This window comes from Beta vulgaris, chromosome 1 (assembly GCF_026745355.1).
Source record: "Beta vulgaris subsp. vulgaris cultivar EL10 chromosome 1, EL10.2, whole genome shotgun sequence".
In the NCBI taxonomy this organism is placed as follows: Eukaryota; Viridiplantae; Streptophyta; class Magnoliopsida; order Caryophyllales; family Amaranthaceae; genus Beta; species Beta vulgaris.
In genome coordinates this window covers 37,196,373-37,220,456 of record NC_079202.1, presented here as the reverse complement: position 1 = coordinate 37,220,456, position 24,084 = coordinate 37,196,373, and the positions used below count along the sequence as shown (strand labels likewise).

The window sequence follows — 24,084 nt, the reverse complement described above, 5'->3', positions numbered from 1 at the left end:
TTCGAACTCAGTGACTGGCACTGAGCTATTTACGAGATTATCAACTAGAGTCTTTTCGTGTTTTATGTGTTTATCTCTTGTCTTTCTCGTCAATCCTTTTCATTAGAGTTTTGTTTTCTTTCAATAAATCCTTATATTCTGTTTCTAATCCAATTTTTACCTGGTCAAATTTTTTATTTCCTTTTCATGTATCAAAATTATCATTCATGTTTTGACAATCATCAATTACGTTTTCAAGCAAATGACAAGCTTACTTTTGGAAAGAAGATGAATTGAAGGTTTTAAAGAAGTTAGACTTACCTCACTGTCTTCTTCCTCTTCAAGAGGGTTCGAACTTTTAGCCATCAAGCATAGATGTGAGTCGTCAGGGCTCAGTGCCGTCTTCAGAGTTGTCTGTACAGCATTCAGACATAATTTCGCTTCGTGGCACTGTGCCTGGCACTGATCCTCGTCAGAATCCGAGTCTCGCCATACTGCTGCGATCATGGCTTTCTTGTACTCCTTTTTGACTGCTCCTCGTTTTTCTCTAGGCTTTTCTTCATCCACAGAGGGCATTCTTTAATCCTGTGATCATACTCACCACACTTGAAACAACCAGAGTTAGTAGCACTTTTCTTAGGGTTAGAAGTAGTGCCTTTACCTTTGAAGTTTCCACTTCTCCTGAAGTTGTTGCTCCTGTTCTTTTTAAGAAATTTTGAAACTTTCTAGTTAGAGACGCTACTTCTTCATCACTTTCACTATCATCCTTTCTACTTCAGTTTTTAAGGCCAACCCTTTATTCTTTGGTTCATTTGATTTAGGATCTAAAACAAGTTCATGGGTCATTAAAGAACCAATTAGTTGTTCTAGTGATAGTTTTGTTAGATCTTTAGCCTTTGAATAGCATGATTTTGGGAAGCCATTTATTAGTCAAACTTCTTAACACTTTTCTAACTAAATCTTCAGAAGAATAGATTTTTCCTAAGGATCTTAGTTCATTAGTTATTAGTGTGAATCTGGTAAACATATCTTTAATAGATTCGTCCTTATTCATTGTGAACAATTCATATTCATGGACTAGTAAATCTATCCTAGACTGTTTTACCTCATTTGTACCTTCATGGGCCAATTCCAGTGTGTCCCAAATTTCCTTAGCATAGTACCGCCGAGATTCTTGAATATTCATCAGGTCCAATTCCAGATTGGAGAATACTCATAGCTTTGTAATTCTTTTCGGCTTTTCCGTAGTCAACAGAATTGTACTCATCTTCCTCCTTGTCGATCAGGTTTCCTTCATCATCTTTGTTTTGAATAGGAAGAGGTCCAGTCTTTATGATTCTCCAGCATTGAAAATCAGAACCTTGAATGTAGATCCTCATCCTAGTCTTCCACCATCCATAATCTTCCCGTTGAAAATTGGACACTTGGAATACTTGTCACGGTAGTCATCTTGCGTGTTCATGATTTCTATTCTCTAGATGTTAGTCTTATGAGAATAGCCTGCTCTGATACCACTTGTTGGAACACAAGGTGACACTCAAGAAGGGGGGGTTGAATTGAGTGGTGAAATCTAATCGTTTTTCGAAAAATCCTTTTGTGGCTCAGTGCCTGGCACTGAGTAGAACACTCGAAATCGCTATTTGAGTTTTTGCGAATAATAAACTTAAAAGATATTAGATTTGACACAAGATATAACGTGGTTCAATCTCACCTCTGAGATCTATGTCTACAAGAAACAAAAACTCTTTTATTTCTTTGAATCCTAAAATATCAAACTCTTGATACAATACGATTCCCCTCACTACTAACCCTAGTAATGACTCCCAACACTTAACTCTAAGTGTCACTAGTACAAAAAACATCAAATGCTACTTATCAAATGCTTTGGTTGATTAATCAACCCGAGCATTTGTATCACAAATGCTCGTGTTGATTAGTCAACCGGGGCATTTTATACCAAATGCTCCGGTTGACTAATCAACACGAGCATTTGTGATACAAATGCTCGGGTTGATCAACGGAGCATTTGTGATAGGTAGGCGCGAGAGTTATTAATTTTGTTATCAAATATACCTGCTATTACTCAGTCGTCCCTAATTAATGCCCAAGTCCTTCGCATATCCCTAATTCAGTTATCAATTCTCCCAACTCCTAAGTCGCATCTCCCTCCCAACTCCCAAGTCCTTCGCATCCTCAGCCGTCCTCCGCCGTCCTCCGCCGTCCCTCCCTCCCTCCCTCCGCCGGATTTCAATTGGAACTCGCTCGTACAATCCCTGGCCGCCGTTCGAAGTGCCGCAGTTCGAAGTCCCTGGCGGTTGCTGCTTCCACCACAGTTCAGGTTCAATCGAGTTCGAAGTCTGCCGCCGTTGCTGCTTCCACCACAATTTACCGGCCGCAGTTCAATCAGGTTTCTTTCTTTCTCTCTCCACCGGCCGCCGTTTGAATTTCACTTTTTGATTTTGCAGAAAACTCAAAAACAGAAAAAAAAATCTACTTGTTTACTATAATTAACCAAGAAAATGAGAGAAAAGACAATAATTGAGATAAAAACAGGATTTATGTTCTAATAATCTCAATGTAATTGCTGAAGCAAACAACATTTGGTATCACTTTGGCATTAATCAATCAATCGTAATAAGCAAAAACCAATAGCTCAAAACAAAGATGAATTCTTTCTTTTTTTTTTCTCTTGTCCTATATCCAAATTAGCCTAGTTATATATAAACACAACATAGAATCACAAGCACATAAAACTGGGTTACTCAAAATGCAACGTCACAAATTTAAAGCCAAATTAGTAAAAAAATAAAAATAAAGCAGGTGAAAAATTTACTGTACAAAGAACAGAAGGTAAAATGTAGCCAAATTTTGGTTAGGGGTGAAGAGAGTAAAGAGAGGAGAGAGAGAGAAATGACCTGAGATTGTGGATGGAGGGGGGTTTTCCACCACATCCAATTTCAATTGATTTTTGTTTTCATGTAATGTCGGTGAATATGCTGATTGGGTCTCCTATCATCAACATCATCTTTCCTAACTTCATCCTCATAAATGCCTGATCATCATCATTGGATGTTGGATAAACTGATAATCGTGTACGTGAAAATGGGTGATCATTTACATGATGATCATTAATCCCAACTTCATTAAGCAAATGTTGAAACCTTGCTGATGATGACAATAATTGATCATAGGTAGTAATAATGGGTGGAATCAAACTATCCAAATTATTATGAGGGGTGAAATCATTAAGAATCATCTCATTAGGATGATCAAAGGTTTGGATAGCGGGAGTCGTTGGATTAAGATCATTAACATTAGAGATTGGTGATCATGATTATGGCCTTGGCGGGATGTGAGATCATATTAGTGCTAATAATGGAATTATTAAGTGAGGGAGAAAAGGTGGCCGGTTAGTCCTCGAATATCATGATCATAACTTAAGAAATTATTTGAGGAAGTGATAGTAGGAAGATAATTAAGGTGGAGATAATTGGAGATAGTATGGAGGTGGTAGTCGACACCGCGTCACCATTGCAGGGAGATGTCATGAGTAGTATAAAGAAGATAAATCAAGCAAACTGTTTGTCCGTGGTATGTAACTACTAAATGAGAATTATCATGAGTCATTACTACTATATAACTACTAAATGAGAATTATAGTTAACAGTGAGCTAATGTATTACACCTCGTCCGTCTCTAAGTTTTATTAAAGGAAGTTATTTGTGGAACTAAGAAAGGAAGTTATTAGTAGGGGATGAATGACTACTTTTGTCTGCTAAAGTCGTTGCTAATATCAATCCTCTCCTTTTGGTTATAATGCTCAGGGTGCCTACATATCTTACACCTTGTCTGTGTCTACTTGCTTCCGCGCGCTTTCTCTCTCTTGGTCTCCCATAGGTTAGTTGTGCTCCCTCTTACTCTTATGTAAAATTAGTTAACATCTTTGTTTAAATGATTTACTTGTATGTTAATTTTGAATCATTAAGAATGCTTTAAGAATCAAGGACTGGACTTTATTCAAAAGTTTGTTTTTTTATGCACAATTAAAGTATCATCATAATCATATGCCTAGATACCCATCCAAGACTTACTCATTAGGAGTAAGTCTTGGATAGTCCCGTTTTGGGACTGTTCTTGGACGTTTGATCTCATTTAGGTGGTAAATGTATGTTTTCTTTTCGTTTCTATGGAAAATCACGGCTACTCATTTCCCTAATTTGTTCTCTGGGTGCATATGTAGATAAGTAATTACCTACATTGCGTACTTGGAGAACTGTAGGGAAATGCTGCCGGATTTTCCATAGAATCGAGAAGATGACGTACATTTACTAGTGGGATTAGACGTCAAAGGATGGGTTAGGTTGGAGTGATAAGGACCTTTGAAAGACATGCATATATTCATGCTATAAATCTTCTTTTGAATTTGCATCTTCATATTGTTTAATGCTTAAATGATTGACAATGTGTTATTATATTGTTTAATTAGTCGTTAAAGTTTGTTTGAATGGCGAAAGATCGTTCGTGGATGTATGGTAACATTGATTCGTCGAAATTTGTGGATGGGGTACTGGAATTTTGTGATTCTGCCTTAAAACATCAAGCTAGGACGGGGCTTTGGGATTTTATTGTCCTTGTGTTAAGTGTAGTAATGTGTTCAAAGTCGATGGTATTGAGTTGCTTAGGGAGCATGTACTTCGTAATGGGTTTAGGCCTGAATACCATGTGTGGATATGGCATGGTGAGGAGGGAGTGTATGAAGGGAATTCTTGTGCAAATCATGTCCATGAGCAAGAAGACGCGTCTGAGGAAATGGAGTATGATACTGAGGACAAGATTGATGATGATGACAATGATCATGTGGATGAGATGATGGATGGTGTTGAGGATGATTTAGGACAACATTCTCGTGTTTTTGAGTCTTTGACAGAGGCAGCACAAAAGCCACTTTATCCTGGTTGTAAAAATTTACCAAACTTTCTGCCGTGTTGACACTTTTCAACATTAAGTCAAAGGGAAATTGGACCGATAGTTTTCACTTCCCTGTTGGAAGTGTTAAGTGAGATGTTCCCGATGGCAATGAACTTCCAAAGTCGACTTATTATGCTAGAAAGCTTATGTGTCCCTTTGGCTTAGAGTACAAGAAGATACATGCTTGTCCAAATGACTGCGTGTTATATAGGAATGAATATGACAATTTCGATGAGTGTCCACGGTGCGGGAAGTCACGTTACAAGCGTAAAGGGGCTGGAGGTTCGAAAGGACCCCCAGCTAAGGTGTTGTGGTATCTTCCAATAATACCTAGATTCAAGCGGTTGTTTTCCATAAAAAAAGATGCAAAAAATCTAAGGTGGCATGCAGACGGAAGGAAGAAAGATATTTGTTGAAGCATCCAGCAGATTCTCCTGAGTGGAAGAGTATTAATAGATTGCATAAGCATTTGGGAATGAAGATCGTAATTTGAGGCTTGGACTATGTACAGATGGGATGAATCCATTCGGAAGTATGAGCTCTTTGCATAGTACATGGCCTGTGCTTTTAGTTATATATAACTTGCCTCCTTGGTTGTGTATGAAACGCAAGTACATGATGTTGTCGCTACTAATCTCGGGTCCTAAACAGCCCGGAAATGACATAGATGTCTATCTTGCACCACTTATCGATGATCTCAAAAAGCTATGGGATGAAGGGGTTTCTGTGTTTGATGCTCATGCTAATGAGATGTTCACCTTGCGTGCAATGCTTTTCTGCACCATTAACGATTTCCGGCGTACGGTAACTTATCTGGGTATAAGAATAAAGGTAAGAAAGCATGTTCGATATGTATGGATGACATGGAATCCACATTCATTCCTAATTGCAAACATGTCTACATGCCCCACCGAAAGTTCTTACGACCGACCACCCGTTTCGTAAGAAGAAGAAGGCATTTTATGGGTCTGTTGAAGAGGGTGTAGCTCGTAGACCATTGACTGGTAAAGAGGTTTATGAGCAACTAAAGGGTGTTGAAACGATCTTTGGTAAAACAATGAAAGAGGAGAAAGGATTATGGAAAAAGGAGTCTATCTTTTGGACACTCCCCTACTGGAAAGACCTAAAGGTTAGACATTGTCTCGACGTCATGCATATAGAAAAAAATGTATGCGATGCTATTCTTGGAACGCTTATGAATATTCCCAATAAGAAAAAGGATAACAAGGCCTCACGATTGTACTTGGAAGAAAAAGGAGTTCGGCCAGAATTGTGGCCCCAGGACAAGAAAGGTAAGAAGAGGAAGAAATCTGAAAAAGAAACAAATATTGAGGAAGACAAGAAGGAGAAAGAATCAGAAGAAAACAGAAATCTCGAGAAAGTTAAGGTTAAAAAGAACAAAAAAAATGTCGACAATAGAAATTATTTGCCTCCAGCTTGTTATACGTTGTCCAAGGAAGAGAAGCGGATTTTTTGTGAGTCTTTGTATGGCATTAAGGTCCCGTCGGGGTACTCATCTAATATGAAAAGATTTGTATCTTTGAATGGCGAGTTAAAATTAGGGTTTATGAAATCTCATGATTGTCATGTTATGATGCAAGTATTTTTACCGATTGCTATTCGTGGGATACTACCAAAACATGTGAGGTATGCTATTACTGAACTATGCTCATTTTTCAACACGATATGTAGCAAAGTGCTTGATCCGACAAGACTTGATGCTCTTCAAGCTGATGTGGTAGAGACTCTTTGTAAGTTTGAAATGTATTTCCCACCTGCATTCTTTGACATAATGGTTCATCTTATCGTCCATCTAGTTCGTGAAATAAAGCTTTGTGGTCCAGTGTTTTTGAGGTGGTGTTATCCTTTTGAAAGACGAATGGGTACTTTACAAGATAAAGTGAGAAATCCTGCACAACCTGAAGCTAGTATCATTCAAGGCACCGTGGGCGATGAAGTTGGTAATTTTGTAGCCGAGTATTTGGCTAGTGCTGAACCTATCGGACTTCCTACATCTCGACATGATGGAAGACTTGGAGGCCACGGTACGATTGGCTCAAAATTAGTCACACCTCCAAGGGATAGGCGCCTACAAGCACACTTATAGTGTTGCATCACGTTGCAGCAGTGCATCCGTATTTGGCTGAGCATATGGAGGTGCTACGGGCTGAAAATCCTTCCAAAGGGGATAGGGCATTGATGCAGTTGCACAATAAGACGTTTATTGATTGGTTTCATGATACGAGTAATATGTCAACAACAAGATGATGTATCTGAAACTATTAAGTGGTTAGCATTTGGTCCTCGTGAAGCTGTCAACAAATACGAGGGGTATGATATCAACGGATTTACATTTTGGAGTGAAGGTCAAGATGAAAAGTCATCATCACTACAAAACAGTGGTGTTTCTGTTTTGGCGTCATCTACATTTTATGCGAGCGCTAAGGATCGGAATCCAGTGGATGCCAAATTGTTATACTATGGGCGAATTCAAGAAATATGGGAGCTTAACTACTCTAGTTTTAAGGTTGGTCTGTTCTGTTGCAAATGGATAGGTAATAATCGGCGTTTTGTAAGAAACGATGACCCTTGTGGATTCACTCTTGTAGACTTGGGTCATTTGCGTGAAAGTGACGAGCCATTTATACTTGCAACACATGCTAAGCAAGTATTCTATGTAAGAGACCCTGCTGATCATAAGTGGTGTATTGTTGTACCGCGGAAAAAGAAGTATCCTTGGCATTGGCGATGTTGATGATGAGGAAGAATATGATGCATTTGAGGATAGCCCGCCTTTCATCAATCCCAAAATCGATGTAACATGCGATGCAGATGTCGACACAAATTATATGCGTGTAGATCACACGGAAGGGATACTTGTCGACTTCTGAGAATGATATATTCACGAGGTATTATATGTACAAGTTTATGAATGTCTTTTATTATTTCGGAGATATGAAACATATTTTTGTGGTTCCTATTCTCATATTATTATTTTCTATCTTTGAATATCGTTACTTTGCAGTTTTCATATGATACTTTATATAATGAGTTTGTTTGAGTTTTTGACGTTGACACCTTTGATCTTTTAAAGAACCTCTTCTGCTTCCTAGTAAAGCATATGTACATCATATATAAACAAGTGATAACAAGCTATCTTGACTGCAGGTCATGTGTAGCTGCTTGCTTTTTTTGTTTGATGCCCTACTACATTTGGTCTTCTAGCTGTCACAAATCCAATTAGCTTACAGTCACTCTAGCGCTCTAGCATCCAGTTCGCAGGTAACACATTATTACTCATTGAAACTGCTTTTTTATTATTATTGTTGATTTATAGTGAGAAAGCTGCTGCTACTATGTTGAGTCAGATTGTTAATGTTGTTCATGTTTGTCACTTTATGGGTGTTATGCATAGGGATTTGAAGCCTGAGAATTTTTTACTTGCTAATAAGGATGAGAATGCCGCTTTGAAAGCTACTGATTTTGGACTCTCTGTCTTCATTGAAGAAGGTATACATATTACTATCACTTTAAGTGTGATTCGATTTCTTATGACGATTCATGTTGATCGACCTCGAATTATGTTGTTGTTGTTGTTGTTGTGGTTATTATGATTGTTGTTGTTGACTTGTTGTTGTTGTTGCATAATCAGTTCTTGGTTTGTTTTAGTTGAAGAGATATTGCTTGGATGTTTATTTGAGCAATGAGCATAGATCATGTGATGTTGAGCATAATTGGTTTTGATATTTCTGATCCATTGACTTCAAGTTAGCAATGTTCTTCATATTTTTGTGTGAATCCAATAAATAGTACCTGCTATTCTGCTGTAAGGAGTCTTTGTTTTTTGCTTACCTTTCAATGCCACCAAAAGTACATGTTACTTTTACTTTAAAAGTTTATCTACTTATAATTTCTGTCATTTATAGTCTAGACTCTAGACGGTGGAATGTCACGTGACTTTGTATAATAAAGGAAATGAACACATTCAATGAGCACAATTTGAGCTATTTCAACTTGTATGCTTCAATATTGCAAATATGGACGTGCTTAATTTAAGCCGATTTACGTAGCTAACCCATGCAGTTTACTCTTCATGGAATGTAGCTTTCTGATGGATTTATGACTTTGGATAATTGTTGAAAACGTCAAGCAATCAATTTTTGACTTTGCCTAATACTACTTTTCTCATTATTGAACTAACTAAACTGTTATCCCCACAATATTACTGTATATCATAAAAGCAACAAATCAACAATACATCCTGGATCATCAGAGGCATTATGATCTCGAAAGCGAACTAGTGAAGCACGAACGTTTTGAAGGAAGAGAATATGATCTTGAGGATAAATAATTCATAATAATAGGAGTAATAATATAGTAATAATACATATCTCAACTTAGGATGCATCTATTTCATGACCGTTAAAAAAGAAACGGAAAGAAATGAGTAATATTGGGAAAGATATAAGGAGAATTTGATTTATTCTCAGGTTTATTACAACTGGAGATGCTGCTTGCATCATTCTCATCTGGTTGTTTCATGTTGTTTTTGTTGAAGTTGGTTTGTTGGGAGAAGAAAAAGGACTTAAAGTTCAGTAAACTTCTTCTAAGCTATGTTGCTTGGGACTTGCGGTATGATTTCGGAAGGCTCAGCAACAGCTCACTCACGCCACTCCCTACACTCACTCACTGATTCCCCCTCCCTCAAACACCCTCAAACACCCTCACTCACCCACTGCCCTGCACAGTAATCCCCTCACTGCCCCACTGCCACTCCCTGCACTCACTGCCTCCCCCTCCCTCAAACACCCTCACTCACCCACCTGCACTCCTTCCTACTGCCCACTGCCACTCCCTGCACTCACTGATTCCCCCTCCCTCAAACACCCTCAAACACCCACTGCCCTGCACAGTAATCCCCTCACTGCCCCACTGCCACTCCCTGCACTCACTGCCTCCCCCTCCCTCAAACACCCTCAATCACCCACCTGCACTCCTTCCCACTGCCCACTGCCCCTCCCTGCACTCACTGCCTCCCTCTCCCTCAAAGACCCTCACTCACCCAACTGCACTCACTGCATTTCCTCCCACTGCCTTTAACTCTCTGTCCTTTTTTACATGCACTGCCTCCCTCACACACCCACCTACTTGTATTTTTAATAGTCTATTGTTGTATGTAGTATACTAGAACCATAACTCTCTGTCCTTTTTTTTTAAAACTGAATGTCTATGACCTCTTTGTGCAGAAGCTAATCTCACATTAGACATTCAAGATGACAGATTATGAGAAATGTAGAGAAAAGAGGATAGCGGAAAATAAATTAAAAATGCAAGAAATGGGGATTTGTTCTGCCGCATATGAAACTCAATCAAAAAAGGGCACAAAACGCAAATGCAGGAGTAAGGAGGATGATATTGAGAATGATGAAATGGAGCGTGATGATGATGCTGAGTATGATCCAGAGATGGAGGATAAAGGTGAGATGGAAGAGGATAAAAGTGAGATGGAAGAGGATAAAGGTGAGATGGAAGAGGATAAAGGTGAGATGGAAGAGGATAAAGGTGAGGAGGAGACCGATACTACAACGCGTACCGCAAGTGAAATTGTGAGTCACAATCCAAAAAAGAAAAGAGGGCGAGGTCCCACAAAAGGACTTAAGAACAAGGAACCCATGCACCTTGAATACGATAAATTTGGTCAACCATGTGGTAAGTGGCGTCATATGTATGGGCAACAAGTTGGCCTTTGCATGCGCAAACTTTCCATTTTAACAACATGGAAAGAAGTGACGGAGGGTATGAAGAAGGCATTGTGGGAAGATACAGTGGTAAGTTTATAAGAGTTCACAATTATTTGGCTGCATTTTATACCATACTTTTTATGCAACTTTTTTGTTTTTCTTTATGTAGAATTTATTTCATATTGAACCTGATGAAGCCAAGAAGGAAGTATTTTTATCAGCTGTTGCAGAGAGATTTAGAGACTTCAAGACAAAGCTAGTGAGTGGATGGATCACTTTAAGAAGAAAAGAACCAAGTCTAAGAAGTTGACAGAAGGAAAGAAAAAGGGGAATGAGGAAGGAGAGGAAAAGGAAAAGGAGAATGAGGAAGGAGAGGAAAAGGAAAATGAGGAGGGAGGGGAAAATGAAAAGGCATTGGAAAAGAAGCAAGGACCGGTGGAGTTGCCTTATGAGATATGGGATCACATCACAAAAGAGGATTGGGAAGCATTTGTTGCCCAAAAAACTACTCCGAAAGCAGATGTAAGTTTTTATCTCATATTTTCCTCTAAACCAGCTGCATACCTTCCTCCTAGTTTATGATGTTATTGCTGCTACTCAAAACCATTAAAATAAATCACAATTAATATTTGGCAGATCTCTAAAGTTAGTTGACATGAACCTTCTGTATACTTGGTTGCCGCTTGATTGAATATGACCACCTGAAAGATACATGGAATTTTTTTTTTTTGATAAAATCCTCTTTCTCTCCAAAGCAGAGAACGATGGTGAACTTGGTTAGATCATGACTGAAGCTCTTATGCACATCATGGGTGGGTTCTATTCAATTGATTTCGACTTATCTGAAGTTACGTCAACTTATTGGTTGTTGGTATAACTTTATGAAACCTACATTAACTTATTTAATAAGTAAAAACATGTTGAACAAAACACTATAAACATAGTTCAATTATTTGTATCTAATACCTCTGTCATTTTTTGTTAATCCCATTTGGAATATGCTGTCTCCAGTGTATACTTCCGAAAACAGATTATGACAGATATAATAGAACCTTGCATGACTATATATCTTTTTTGAAATATATAAATTACTCAATAAGGTCAAATGAGACTAACAATGAAGCACGAGGTGGTTGGAATAAATCCAAACTTTATTTCCAGTCCCTTCATGTACCCAATTGAAACTGTCAATCAAGAAAAACTATAGGACCTAGTCATACACTTCCGAGTTCTGAACAATAAATTAAGGTTCCTGAGATGAATCTGTGTCTACATCTGTCAGTTTGTGAGACTAACATCAAGTAGACTCTCATCTGTTTGTTCAGCCCAAGTGCACCTTACAACAGGGAAGAGTTTAAGAGCGAGACTTTCACTTACAGCCAGATTGAACTTATGTGCAGCTATTTGCATAACATATTTTTCACTTACAGCTATTTTCACTTACAGCCAGACCTTACCACTTTGACCTGAAAGAACACACAGCTAATAAGTCAAACTCATTCATAACATATGAACAGAATACTGTTGCAGCTATTTGAATATGAGTGTATCATTTACCATGTACATTGACTGACATTGTCTGTGTTGGATGGTTTTCACAATTAATGATGTATTGATTACTAGATGTCATCCATTCATTGCAACTGCATTTGATGTGCTTGACTAGAGGTCCAAATGAAAATATGAATCAATTAATATCAGGAGGTCACCTTCCAGTTCTATACATTGAAGATTGATCATATTGGACAAGTTCACGTATACTTGTATTACCATCTGAGAGCATTAACTCTTTCTGATATTAACATCTAAGTCAACTGCAGCACAGTTTCAGAGGTTTTTGGGTCACTAGATCAAGCTTCTTAGAAATGTAAACAAGTCCAAAATCACAATTCTCAAATCTCATTTCTTTTTTTTAATATTTTAAAATAATATACCCCCCTTCCACCCCCCTGCCACCCTCCTTTTACCCCCTGCCACCCCAACTAGTCATGAGCCAACTAGTCAATTTTTTTTATATTAATATGCCTTAATTGACTATAGTTACCTTTAATTTATATATTTTATATTGATTCTACAGGAAAAGCGCGCTAAAGCTTATATAAGCTCAGGGAAGAAGAAGTTTTATCATCATATGGGTCCTAAAACTTATGAGCAGAGTAGAAAGGAGTGGCTTGAAGTAGATGGTTTTTACCCAAGCATTAGCTCATCGTCGGGGGGAACTTCTAGCTCTACAATTACGACAAAGAAGATTGATCGAGTTGCCGATTGGTATTGTTCACTTCATAGTCGAGATGCAAGTGGGAGAAGAACCATTTCTGATCCGGGAACGAAGAAGATAGCCGATGCTGTGGTTAGTTTTTAGTGTCACTTCATTTGAGTTTATTTTTCAGTTTCCAACTAACCGTTTTCTTATGTGTTCCTTCTTTCACTAGCTTGGATGGAAGCACAAAGAGGTTACAGGCGAGTTCGTTCCCAAAGCGAACAAGGATGCCTTGTATATGGTACTAGGTAAGGATCATGATGGACGCGTGAAAGGGAAAGGAGGGGTACGACTAGGCTTGAAAAAAGTTTACGGTGAAGAGTACTCCGCAACAAGATCAAGCTCAATTTCTAATGCATCACAAGATATGGAGCGCAAAATGAAATCTGCAATAGAGGAGCTTGAGAAGAAGATGAAGAATCAATTCAGTGCCATCTTGGAACACATGGGATTACCTAGCTTTGACGAGCTCAATATCACTCCTGGGGACAAATTAAGCCAGCAAGATCCTCAGACACTTAAAGAGACACTCAGAGAAGTACCTGGTTCGATACCTAATCCTCCACTACTTGACCCCCGATACCTGATTTAGAGGTAAAAAAATAATTACTTTTTCAGTTTCTTTTCTAACAAAATATATTATATCATGTTGTTAAAGTTTGATGTAGCCAATTATGTTTTAAATAGGAGGAGACACACTGTGATTTTTTACTTCCCAAATCAAAAGAGGGGGAGTTGGTTGTGGTAGCTTATGGTCGGGCACAACCATCGAGAGTGGGCCAAACATCGCATTTGATGTCGGTAGCAAATTTTTATTTTAATGTGTCTGTAGACACCATTATATGTGGATTTGAAGATTTCTCACTGCCGGTCCCTAGGGAGGAATGGAGCCTCTTTGTTCTTAATGACGCAGAGGGTAGTTTTGTGTTATTGCCTCGTGCTTGGGTGCGATTTACAGATGAGGTAAAATATATGTGACTAAGCATGATGATAGTGATATAAAAGTTTTGCCCAACTCAAAAATATATGCACATTATGAAGTTGATTTGTAGTTTTTTCCTTTATCTGTTCAATTTGTTGTTTATAATCACCATACGCTTTATAGATATTTTATTTCCTCTCCTTTTCATAAAACTGGCATGAAAACATACCAAATGATCTTTTCAACTATGTTTTTTTGTGTCTTTTTGTTTCTAAATAGGCTTTGAAGACAAAAAAAGGCAAAAAATGTGAGAAATTTGGATGTGAACAAAGAGGTTTCGCAAGGAAACCGTTCAAAATCGAATGAGGTGGACTCAAAAGCTAACAGTAACAAGGCGAAATCACAACCTATTCTTGCAATTGAAGGAAAGATTTCATCCAAGGGCTCATCTCCTGATGCAACACCAAAAGGAACGCCACTTGTGTGTGATGAGCAAGTGATCCGATCTCTTAGCAAGTCATGTCTTTGGCTACATGCTCGGGTTAGCAACTTGCCCGATTCTTCCCCAATAAAGGTTGATTTGGAGAAGTCTCAATTCCATTACCTAGGTGAAGATTCGGCTACTTGGGTATATAAAGTGGATATTCGGGAATTCCTCTGTGGAGCGATGTTAAATATATCCATATTACAAGTCTTCATGAGGTTATATATAATTAAAGTAACTACTTCAATATTTTGTTAGTTGTTGACGGTTTTCATTCTAACTTTACTTGATTATTCTTTTAGTGCACTTTACGAAGATTTACTTGGATGTGATTCTGTTTCGAAAGTTGGGTGGTTATGTCCACAAGAGATTCGTGATGCCAATTGTTGCACAACCATGAAGAAGCAAATGAGTACATTGAACGGAGTATTAGACAATGTGTTCGATCGGGAGATAAGTATATTATCGCTCCATACATTGAAGAGTATGTTTTAGTACCCAATTGATAATGTCTTTTCATAATGCTATTTTGGATAAATATTATTGGTACAAATATGTTATATATATATATATATATATATATATATATATATATATATTTTTATATGATTGTTGAATTTAAATTTTTATTATTAGTCTTCATTGGATGCTTTTGGTGATATCTCCTTCAAATCATACAATATACCATTTTGATTCTGTGCGTCAAGAACCACCCCGAGGCTTACTAGTCAAAAGCATATTGAATAGGTATTGTTGTATTTTCATTTTCTTTTAAGTCTTCAATAACATGCATGCATGACATTGTTGTCACTATTATAAAATGTGGTGTTGTAGTGTGATGAAGAAACTGCGTGGTTCTGGTCCCAGAAGAGCCACACTTCCTCAATGGAAATCAGTGAAGGTAAGTAAATGATTTCGGTTGTCATCTATCTTTAAGTTATTAGTCTCCCTAGATTTATTGATCAGATTTTGAGAATTATTTTTTGATTATGTTTTTGAATTTAGTGTGCACAACAACATGACGGGGTTGCTTGCGGCTATTATGTGATGAGGTTTATGTACGATATAATTTCTTCTTGCACGGAATTTGATGATCTAGAGAAGGTTTGTAACATTTCATCCCCTTACAAACTATGACTTGAAATCATCGTAGTAATCCTAAAACAACATGTTAGAGTAGATTATAAGCAAAAATTACATGCTATGGTATATAAATGGATAAATTGGATCTAAAATGATCTAAAACGAACTTGATATGACCTTTACTTGCATAAAATTGATTAGAACGATCAACTTTTACTTTTGATCATCCTAGTAATCCTAAAACAACATATTAGAGTAGATTCTAAACTAAAATTACATGATGTGGTATGAAATGGATGCATTGGACCCGAACGGGCTAAATAGACCTTCTAAAGGGATTTACTTACTCAAAATTGACTTGAACGATCAACTTATACTTGTAATTATCCTAATAATCCCAAAACAACTTATTAGAATAGATTGTAAGCTAAAAATACATGATATGGAATGAAAAGGATATAATTAATGGCAAAACGACTTAATAACGGATAAATTTTGACATATATATTATTGTCTTTGTTCTTATTAGATTTACAACACGTCAAAGGAGGAGTCATTCACTATTGAGGAAATCAATGAAGTTCGAGACAAGTTTGCTTCCTTCCTTACCGATAGTTGTCTTTGATTTTGATATGTATGTAGTTACTTATGATGTAAACACATGCATACTTTGAATTTAGAGTAGTATATTTTGTAATTCAATTCTACACTTCATATAATATAATTTTAATTTGAAAGTTAATTTGTTGGATTATTGAATTTCTGTATGCAATTTGTTGGATATACTTTGGATGAATATTGTATAGCAATGAGGAGGGCACGAGGTGGAGAATTGTAACAGAGTCTGCGTGCGCAATATATTTGTAACAGCTCTATAAATCATATTTGAAAACGGTGCTAATTTTATAAAAAAAAAAAAAAAAGAACAAATGCTCGGGTTGTTAGCAAAAAACGGAGCACTTGAGGGACAAATGCTCCGGTTATTAGCTAAAAACCGGAGCATTTGACAATTTTTGAAGGCAAAAATTGGACAAATGCTCCGGTTTTCAACACAACCGGAGCATTTGTCACATCAAATGCTCCGGTTGAAAACCGGAGCATTTGTTATTTGTCCAATTGCTCGTATGACGTCTGCTACGCGTTAAAAACGGAGCATTTGAAGGGTTTTTAACCGGAGCATTTGATGTTTTTTGTACTAGTGTGTTGACACTCTCTATAATGTAAAAGTTACAAGAAAAGAACGATCCTCAATGATGTGCTTCTTAGTCAAGCAAATAGAGGACAATTACAATTGTGAAATAGTAACTTAAATCTGACTCGCTCAGTGCTATGCTCAGTGCCGGAGGAAACAGTTTTCAGCTCTTAATATTTTCGGTTTTTGTCTCTGAAAACGTGAGATCTAAAAGTGAATTATGAATCCCTTTTATAGGACTTGGTTTGGACAAAAATCCTTCAAAAATATCTTAATCTTTTAATCCTTGATTTAAGGGATAAAACTCTCCTTTTAGAAAAACAAACTTTATCTTTTTCTATCTTTATCTTTAAACTTAAAAAGATAAGTTTTCCATATTAGATTATCTATTCAATTCAAAATCTGTTTTTATCTATATCTTTTTCTATCTTTATCTTTAAACTTAAAAAGATAAGTTTTCCATATTAGATTTTCTTTTCAATTCAAAATCTGTTTTTATCTAAAAATATTTTCCAAATCTTTTTAGAAAATCTGAAAACACGTTTAAGTAAAATTCTGTTGTATAAAAATCTTTTATTTAAAAACACGTTTTTATCAAAACATAATTTTTATTAAAATCTTTTTCAAAAACTCGTTTTTATCAAATTCTTTTATAAACACGGTTTTATAAAATTCTTTTTCTAAAAACACGTTTTCCTAAATTCTTTTTATTTCTTATTTCGAAAACCAATTTCCTTTTTATATAGATATATAATTTTAATACAATTATTTATTTTCTTAACTCTAAGAAAATAATAATTATACTAATTTTATATTTCTATATTTAGCACATAGCATATCACCAAGTTTGAGCATATTACATTTTAATCCAAAGTAACTATTCTAAGGAACATATAAACTTGACTTCAATCTTGATTCTTCTTTTCTTCAAAGTCTTCATTTATTAATTCCTTTCTTCATGCATCTGTTGCAACTGTTACATACTTTCACACTAAAATATATTATATTAATTTTCATCATCAAAACATAATATGTGCATAAAACATAACATGTACATGCACAACACGTACTAAAGACATACATGGGAAGTGGTGTTGGATACCATTGAATGATGTTATAGGACCAGCACATTATACATGGAACATTAAATTCTCGATGAAATAAGAGCTCTGTGGAATATGGAGTGTTGGTTTGTACATGAGTGGAGAAGAAATCATAAGATTTCTGTACCTCTATCGGCCATATTTGTTGAGAACTTCCAAAGTGGAGCCACCATTCGTAAAACCATATAGGAAAATTATTTGGACATTGAGGACAAATAGTGAAAAACCATGAATGATTAAATGCCCTAAGTAAGAATGCTCGAAACCACGCCATCCGATAATCAATGTAATTATATTCTTGTGGCTGGAAAGGGACCGAGAATTCCTTCGGAACATAAGCAGATATCCATTCAGTCTGTGGAATAATCTTCTTGATTTTGCATTTTGAATAATTAGCTATGTAATTTCCTTTTTCACTATGCTCAATTTCAACGAATTTGGTATAAACAAGTATGAATTCATAAGACCTTTATGTTTTATAAGATGTTTCAGATCGGTATTGACAATACATTGGGAAAAGAGAATTAGTAAATTTGATAAGTTCGGGAATTTGAGGAGTTTCTTTGAAACGTGTAAGGAGTAGGTGTTCTTTATGTGGTTTGGTGATATATTTGTGGGTTTCGGAATTTGTAGATTGGGATTTTTGAGTAGTTGATTTTGAGTTTGAAGTTTTAGTAGGATACTAGACTGCTTGGGAATAAGATAAAGGTGGAAAATCGAAAAATGCGTCGAGCTTATCTGATGAAGATGTTTTTTCACTTGATGGCCGGAGCTTGTGAAATCTCATCACATAATCTTCTGGTTTTTGAATACCTTTGCCTTTATTAGAGTCTTGATTCAGTTTGCCTCCTGTAATAATCAAACTTTGATTATTACTACTATTGTCTTTTCCTTGTAAAAATTCTCTAGTTAAAAAATCAGGAAGAGAATTATTTTCTCCTTTTATGAATTCTATTTGAAAATCAAGAACTGATAATATAGCTTGCCACCTGGCAAAAATTTGTTTTGAAACAATATTTTGAACATCTTTTTCTAGTATTTCTTTGGCAGATTTACAATCTATACGTAGTAAGAAGGATTTATTATAAAGATCATCTTGAAATTTTGAAATACAAAGAACAATAGATAAAATTTAATTTTTAACGGTTGAATAATTTTTTTTTAGGACCTAAACATAGGCCGGAATGAAATCTAATTATTTGTTCATTTTTAATTTTAGGTAATTTTTGTTTAAGAATGCCTCCATAACCTATGTCGAATGCATCTGTTTCTACTATCATGAATGCATTGGGATTTGGTAGACCTAAACATGGAAGGGATTTGACCTTTTCTTTTAATGTTTGTATTATATGTGTATGTTTAGGTGACCAAGCTGGAGGATTTTTCCGTAATCTTTGATAAAGACAAGAACAATATTGTCTTAAATTAGGAAAAAAGTCTGAAATATAATTAAGACATCCTAAAAATCTTTGTAATTGATTTTTGTCTTTAATTTCATCTGGAAATTTATCAGCAAATTCTATAGCTCTATTAATTGGTTTTATAGTACCTTGAAAAATATTATGTCCTAAAAAACGTATTTTAGTTTGAAATTTTTTCATTTTAGGAAAAGAGACAACTAAACCATTATTTTTAATAACATGTAAAAAAGTATTAAGGTGTTTGAAATGTTGATCTAAGGAATCTGAAAATATTAGGACATCATCAATATAGACTATAATATTTTGAGTATAAGGATTGAAAATATTATTCATAATGTTTTGAAACTCAGATGGAACATTTTTTAGTCCAAATGGCATTAAATTCCATTCATAATGTCCAAAAGGAACATTAAAGCCAAAATCCACTTTTCATATCAAACTTTGAGAAGATTTTTGCATTAAAAAGACGACTCAATAAATCTTTTTTATAAGGGATTGGGTACCTAATCCATTGTAAGACTTTATTAAGAGGTTTATAATTAATTACTAATCTAGGAACCCCTCTTTCTTTTTTTGCTTGATTCATAACCTAAAAGGCAGCACAACTCCAAGGAGATTTAGATGGTCTAATTAATTTTTTATCTAATAAGGTTTGAATTTCTTTTTTACAAAATTCTAACATTTCTTGATTCATTTGAATAGGTCTTGCTTTAGTAGGAATAGATTTTTCTGAAAATTCTTTTTCATAGGGGAGTGAAACCATATGTTTTTTCCTTTCCCAAAAAGCATTAGGAATATCAGCACAAACTTCTTCTTTAAATTTTGTTCTAAATCACATATTTTCTTTTGAATATAAGGGCTTTTTTATCTCTCTTCTATTTTTAAGTATGATATTTCTTGTTGTAAAAGAGAAATTTGAGATTCTTTATTAGTTATTGTATTTACTTGTTGAAATATATACGAAGATTGTAATATAGCCAAATCCTTTTGGTAAACTGGTGCAAGAAATTGAAAAGATATTTTCTTTCCCATAATATTAGTATAAACACACATACGATCAACTGAAAAAAGATAAATTTGAGTAATAAAAGGAGTACCAAGTATTATTTCATTATTTATATCCTTTACTAAAATGAATATATTTTTTTAAAGCAATAACCTTGATTACAAATATATGCATTAGGGAGCTTATAATTTATTTTTAAAGGTTCACCATTAGCACTATGTAACTTTTCTGTTGTTTTTCTATAGAAGATGCTAGAAATTAGTCCTTCTTTTATACAATTTTGATCAGCTCCACTATCCAGTAATGCTATAGTATTTAAATGAAAGTCATTACCTATTTTAAGTGAAATGAGAATATACCATTTTTGAAAATTTATTCTATCTATAATATTTATTTGATCTTCTTTAGGTTCTTGAGACGAAATTTGAATAGGAGGTGAATTTGAAGTAGATGGTTGATCCTTTAGACTATTATTTGGTTCTAACAAAGCTATTCTAGTTTGAAGTTCTAAGTCTTTAGTTTTGAATTCTAACAATTGTTCTTTAATTTCTTTTATTTGAGTTTTAAGAGTGTTAACTTCAGTTTGTAAATCCTTAGTTGTAATTTGTTTGAAAATATTAGGAGTCGGATATTGATCAAATATTTTTGATAAATTAACTGGTTCAGTTCTAGTAGGATTTTCTTTTTTGCAAACAATATCTTTTTATTTTAAAAGATATTCCTTTTTTATATCTGGATCGTTAATGTTGTCTATTAGTTCAAATAAAAATTCTTTTTCATTATTATCTTTCGTAATAACATTAACGGAAGGAACGAGGATAAGTAGGTCTACATATTTTTTAGGTATAGTCCAGTTTTGAAAATTAATCGGAATAGATATTTTCTTACTTTGTACTATGTTTGAGTTATCACTATCATGTGAAAATAACTTTCTAACAAAAGTAGCCATGATCATATAATAATAGAATTTAATGCATGTAGCAGATAAGTAAATACATATAAATGGGACCAACGGGACCACCCTTACCGGGACCACCTTTTCTCTTCGTAACGGCTGACCAACGGATTTAACAAGGCTTGACCAACGTCTGACCAACACTTAGTGTATGTTCTTAACTACTAAACCCACAAAATTATATTTTATATGATGTAGGTAGCTTTTTGTGAAAAGTACTAACACTAGATAGTTAAACTAAACTTAGTACATATAAAGATAATAAGTTTTCTTTTAAATAATCAAAGGCTTAAACTATTCTAATATAATATAGTAGAAGTTATCAAGCAATTGTAGTGAAGTGTAAGTTCACGTATGAAGTGATGATGTACATCCTAGTTACTAAGAAACAAAACCACAAAAGGACGGAATAGCAACCCATCCTAATTTTAACACTATTAGTAGTACTAGTATGAGTAATTAGACTATTTTAGGCTTAATATCGGCAGATCCTACCCCCGGCGATTTTTTGGCTCGGATACCAAGAATCCAAGATGCACCCCAGGACTGGACGGGTTATGAACCGTTTCGGACGTACGGGTTATGGACCGTTTCGGATGTAGTTTAGATTAATTATAATGGTCAAGCGAGGATACTGTTGCATGCCAAGAAACTGCTGAAAGCGGAACTTCCTGCATCGCTAAGACTGATAGGTGATACAGCAATTTAGTTTTTGTTTTTTTCAAGATTTATAAAAGATCCTTGAAGTTCCCTGCTACAAACTTTCCAAGTTATGGCAAGCTGGATATGAAAGTCTGCAGTAAAATGTTTCTTTCCCATATATAAATTGTTGACTTGGGTTGTCGGCTCGTCGCTCGTAACTTCAATGGTAGAAGATTTATTTTTTTACATTAAACTGGTTGTTGCAGACTTAGTTTTATTTCTCCTTAACAAGGAAAAATCCATGAGTTTATTCAGCCAAATAAGAGTTAGAACTGGCCTTAGCAAATCCTGGGATGAATTTTAAGTAGGATGTAGCACCTGATCAATAAATAAGCTTGTACTTGTTTATATGGTGGTAGTTTGATTCTTTTGCCTAGTTCATGATAGTTCTCTGTACAAGTTCCTCTGTTTTTTTTTTCTTTCTAAATTTCTATAAATGCAGAGTGATGTTATGCTCAGAGACAATGGAAGTTTATTGACAGGCCTACTGAAATTAGTTTGAATCATAGCTAAAAGGGAATCTCTATGTCAATTTTTTTGTTGACAGGCCTACGAGTTTAAATCAGGAATTTCAAAGTATTAAATTACCTAATAAGACATCTATAGATAAATACTTGAAAACATATAGGTATATTCATTTTGGTATGGTTCCAATAGCCTTAAAACCACTGTCTAGAGAAGGTCTTATTGATTGTCCAATATATATAGCTCTTAGAGATATCGCTTAGTTGGCTATAAAGATTCCCTTTTAGCTATGACTCAAACTAATATTTGAAATGGCTCAATCTACTTTAACTGTTGTCCAAACTTTACAATAGACTTAACCGATCCAAGGATACTAGACATTTTAGTTTTAGATGTCCATCTTTCAAATAATTCAACAGTACAATTTAGGAAATATGTTAAAAATTTCGCATTAATTTACCGTGTCTATTTTAGACTTTTATCTTCTCAACTAATCCAAAATGTTTACTTCATCCACTATAGATGAAACATACTCTTAAAAGTTGAAACTGAAGTGCTACTTTTACTCCTAAAAATTAAAATGGAATGAAATTACTATTCCTAAACAATTTTAATTCATTATAATCCTCCTCCTAGAAAATATTACTCAAAAGAAAATTGATCAAATTATAGAAGAACCTGATGGTCAAGTAATAATAAAGTTAGGTACTAATTATGAAAGGTAGACCATCAACCTCTATGAAATGCTCGACCTTCATATGAAGATAATTCTTAAATAATCCTCAAAGTCTCTTCAAAAATTTACATTTTGAAGAATCTTCAAAATTCGCTATAAAAACCCAATACCTGAACCAGTAGGAGAATCTTCTCTATTCAATTCACCTACTTCTTCAGCTATGAAACCTCCTACCTTTTCCTCTATTAATGTTATTAAAAAGGAATTTCAAATAGACTTAGAATATATTCATAATGACTTTTATTCAAAACAAAATAATGATAAAAAAGATTGGTTCTTTGGATGTTTTGATCAAATTGCTAGAAATCATGTCAGACTAGAATGGATTTCTGATATGAAAAAATTAGAAATTAATATTCCTTTTTTCATCTGGTTTTCAACTTACAGCATAAAAAATAATAAATTTTACCCTTTTAATAAAAACAAAATAAATATGACAGGTAGTTTAATTCAAAGTTGGACTTTAAAAGTTGGAAGTATAATTAACGTTATTCATCCTCCGTTGACTGAAATACAAGTTAATAAATGAAGGATCTTTCGTTATGGCTCCTTTAAAAGAGGAAGAGAGGATGACAACTCCTCCATGCAACTTAGGTGACATAAAAAAAAATTATCACCAAAATAATTATTCAAACCAACTTCTCACCACCCTTTAAAAACAAATAGAAATATTATCTATGCAACTAGAGTCAAAAAAATCTCCTGATATTGATGACATTACATCTAAATTAGAAACTTTATCTATAAATAAAAAGGAAACAAAATTTCCCTTCGACATAGCTGCTCCGTATATTAATACTTCAAGAATTCCTATACATCGTCAAAAATCTCTTAATTTACCTGAAAAAACAACTCCTTTAATTAGTAAGATTGAAGAAAAATTATATGATTTGAGTACTTCCAAGTCAACTAATAATATTAATGTTTTGGATAAATATAGTTCAAATAAATCAATCAATTCAGATGATGACGATGAAAATAAAATCAATAAAATAAATAATAGTTCTTGGAAAAATGTCTCTAGTAGAAATTATTATACTAGACCTACTCCACCAGATATTCAATAT

The 24,084-nt window shown here is 34.8% G+C and overlaps 2 protein-coding genes across 2 annotated transcripts; both read left to right on the top strand.

Moving 5' to 3' along the window:
* Positions 1 to 8,284: 8,284 nt before the first annotated feature.
* LOC130590023 (uncharacterized) lies at positions 8,285 to 10,998 on the top strand. The gene is made up of 3 exons (XM_057391889.1): positions 8,285 to 8,457; positions 10,194 to 10,775; positions 10,858 to 10,998. The coding sequence occupies exons 2-3, from the start codon at positions 10,221 to 10,223 to the stop codon at positions 10,996 to 10,998; spliced, it is 696 nt and encodes a 231-aa protein (XP_057247872.1). The 5' UTR covers positions 8,285 to 8,457; positions 10,194 to 10,220.
* Positions 10,999 to 11,472: 474 nt separating this feature from the next.
* Positions 11,473 to 14,849, top strand: LOC125492841 (uncharacterized). Its single transcript, XM_057391887.1, has 6 exons — positions 11,473 to 11,559; positions 12,766 to 13,038; positions 13,121 to 13,493; positions 13,781 to 13,911; positions 14,169 to 14,572; positions 14,657 to 14,849. The coding sequence occupies exons 1-6, from the start codon at positions 11,473 to 11,475 to the stop codon at positions 14,847 to 14,849; spliced, it is 1,461 nt and encodes a 486-aa protein (XP_057247870.1).
* The last annotated feature ends 9,235 nt before the right edge of the window (positions 14,850 to 24,084 follow it).

Bases quoted from the DNA above. Each gene is read 5' to 3' on its own strand.
- LOC130590023 (XM_057391889.1), top strand. From the start codon at position 10,221: ATGACAGATTATGAGAAATGTAGAGAAAAGAGGATAGCGGAAAATAAA. The intron at 10,776-10,857 runs GTAAGTTTATAA...TTCTTTATGTAG, and splicing joins CATTGTGGGAAGATACAGTG to AATTTATTTCATATTGAACC.
- LOC125492841 (XM_057391887.1), top strand. From the start codon at position 11,473: ATGACTGAAGCTCTTATGCACATCATGGGTGGGTTCTATTCAATTGAT. The intron at 11,560-12,765 runs GTATAACTTTAT...TTGATTCTACAG, and splicing joins CGTCAACTTATTGGTTGTTG to GAAAAGCGCGCTAAAGCTTA. The intron at 13,039-13,120 runs GTTAGTTTTTAG...TTCTTTCACTAG, and splicing joins AGAAGATAGCCGATGCTGTG to CTTGGATGGAAGCACAAAGA.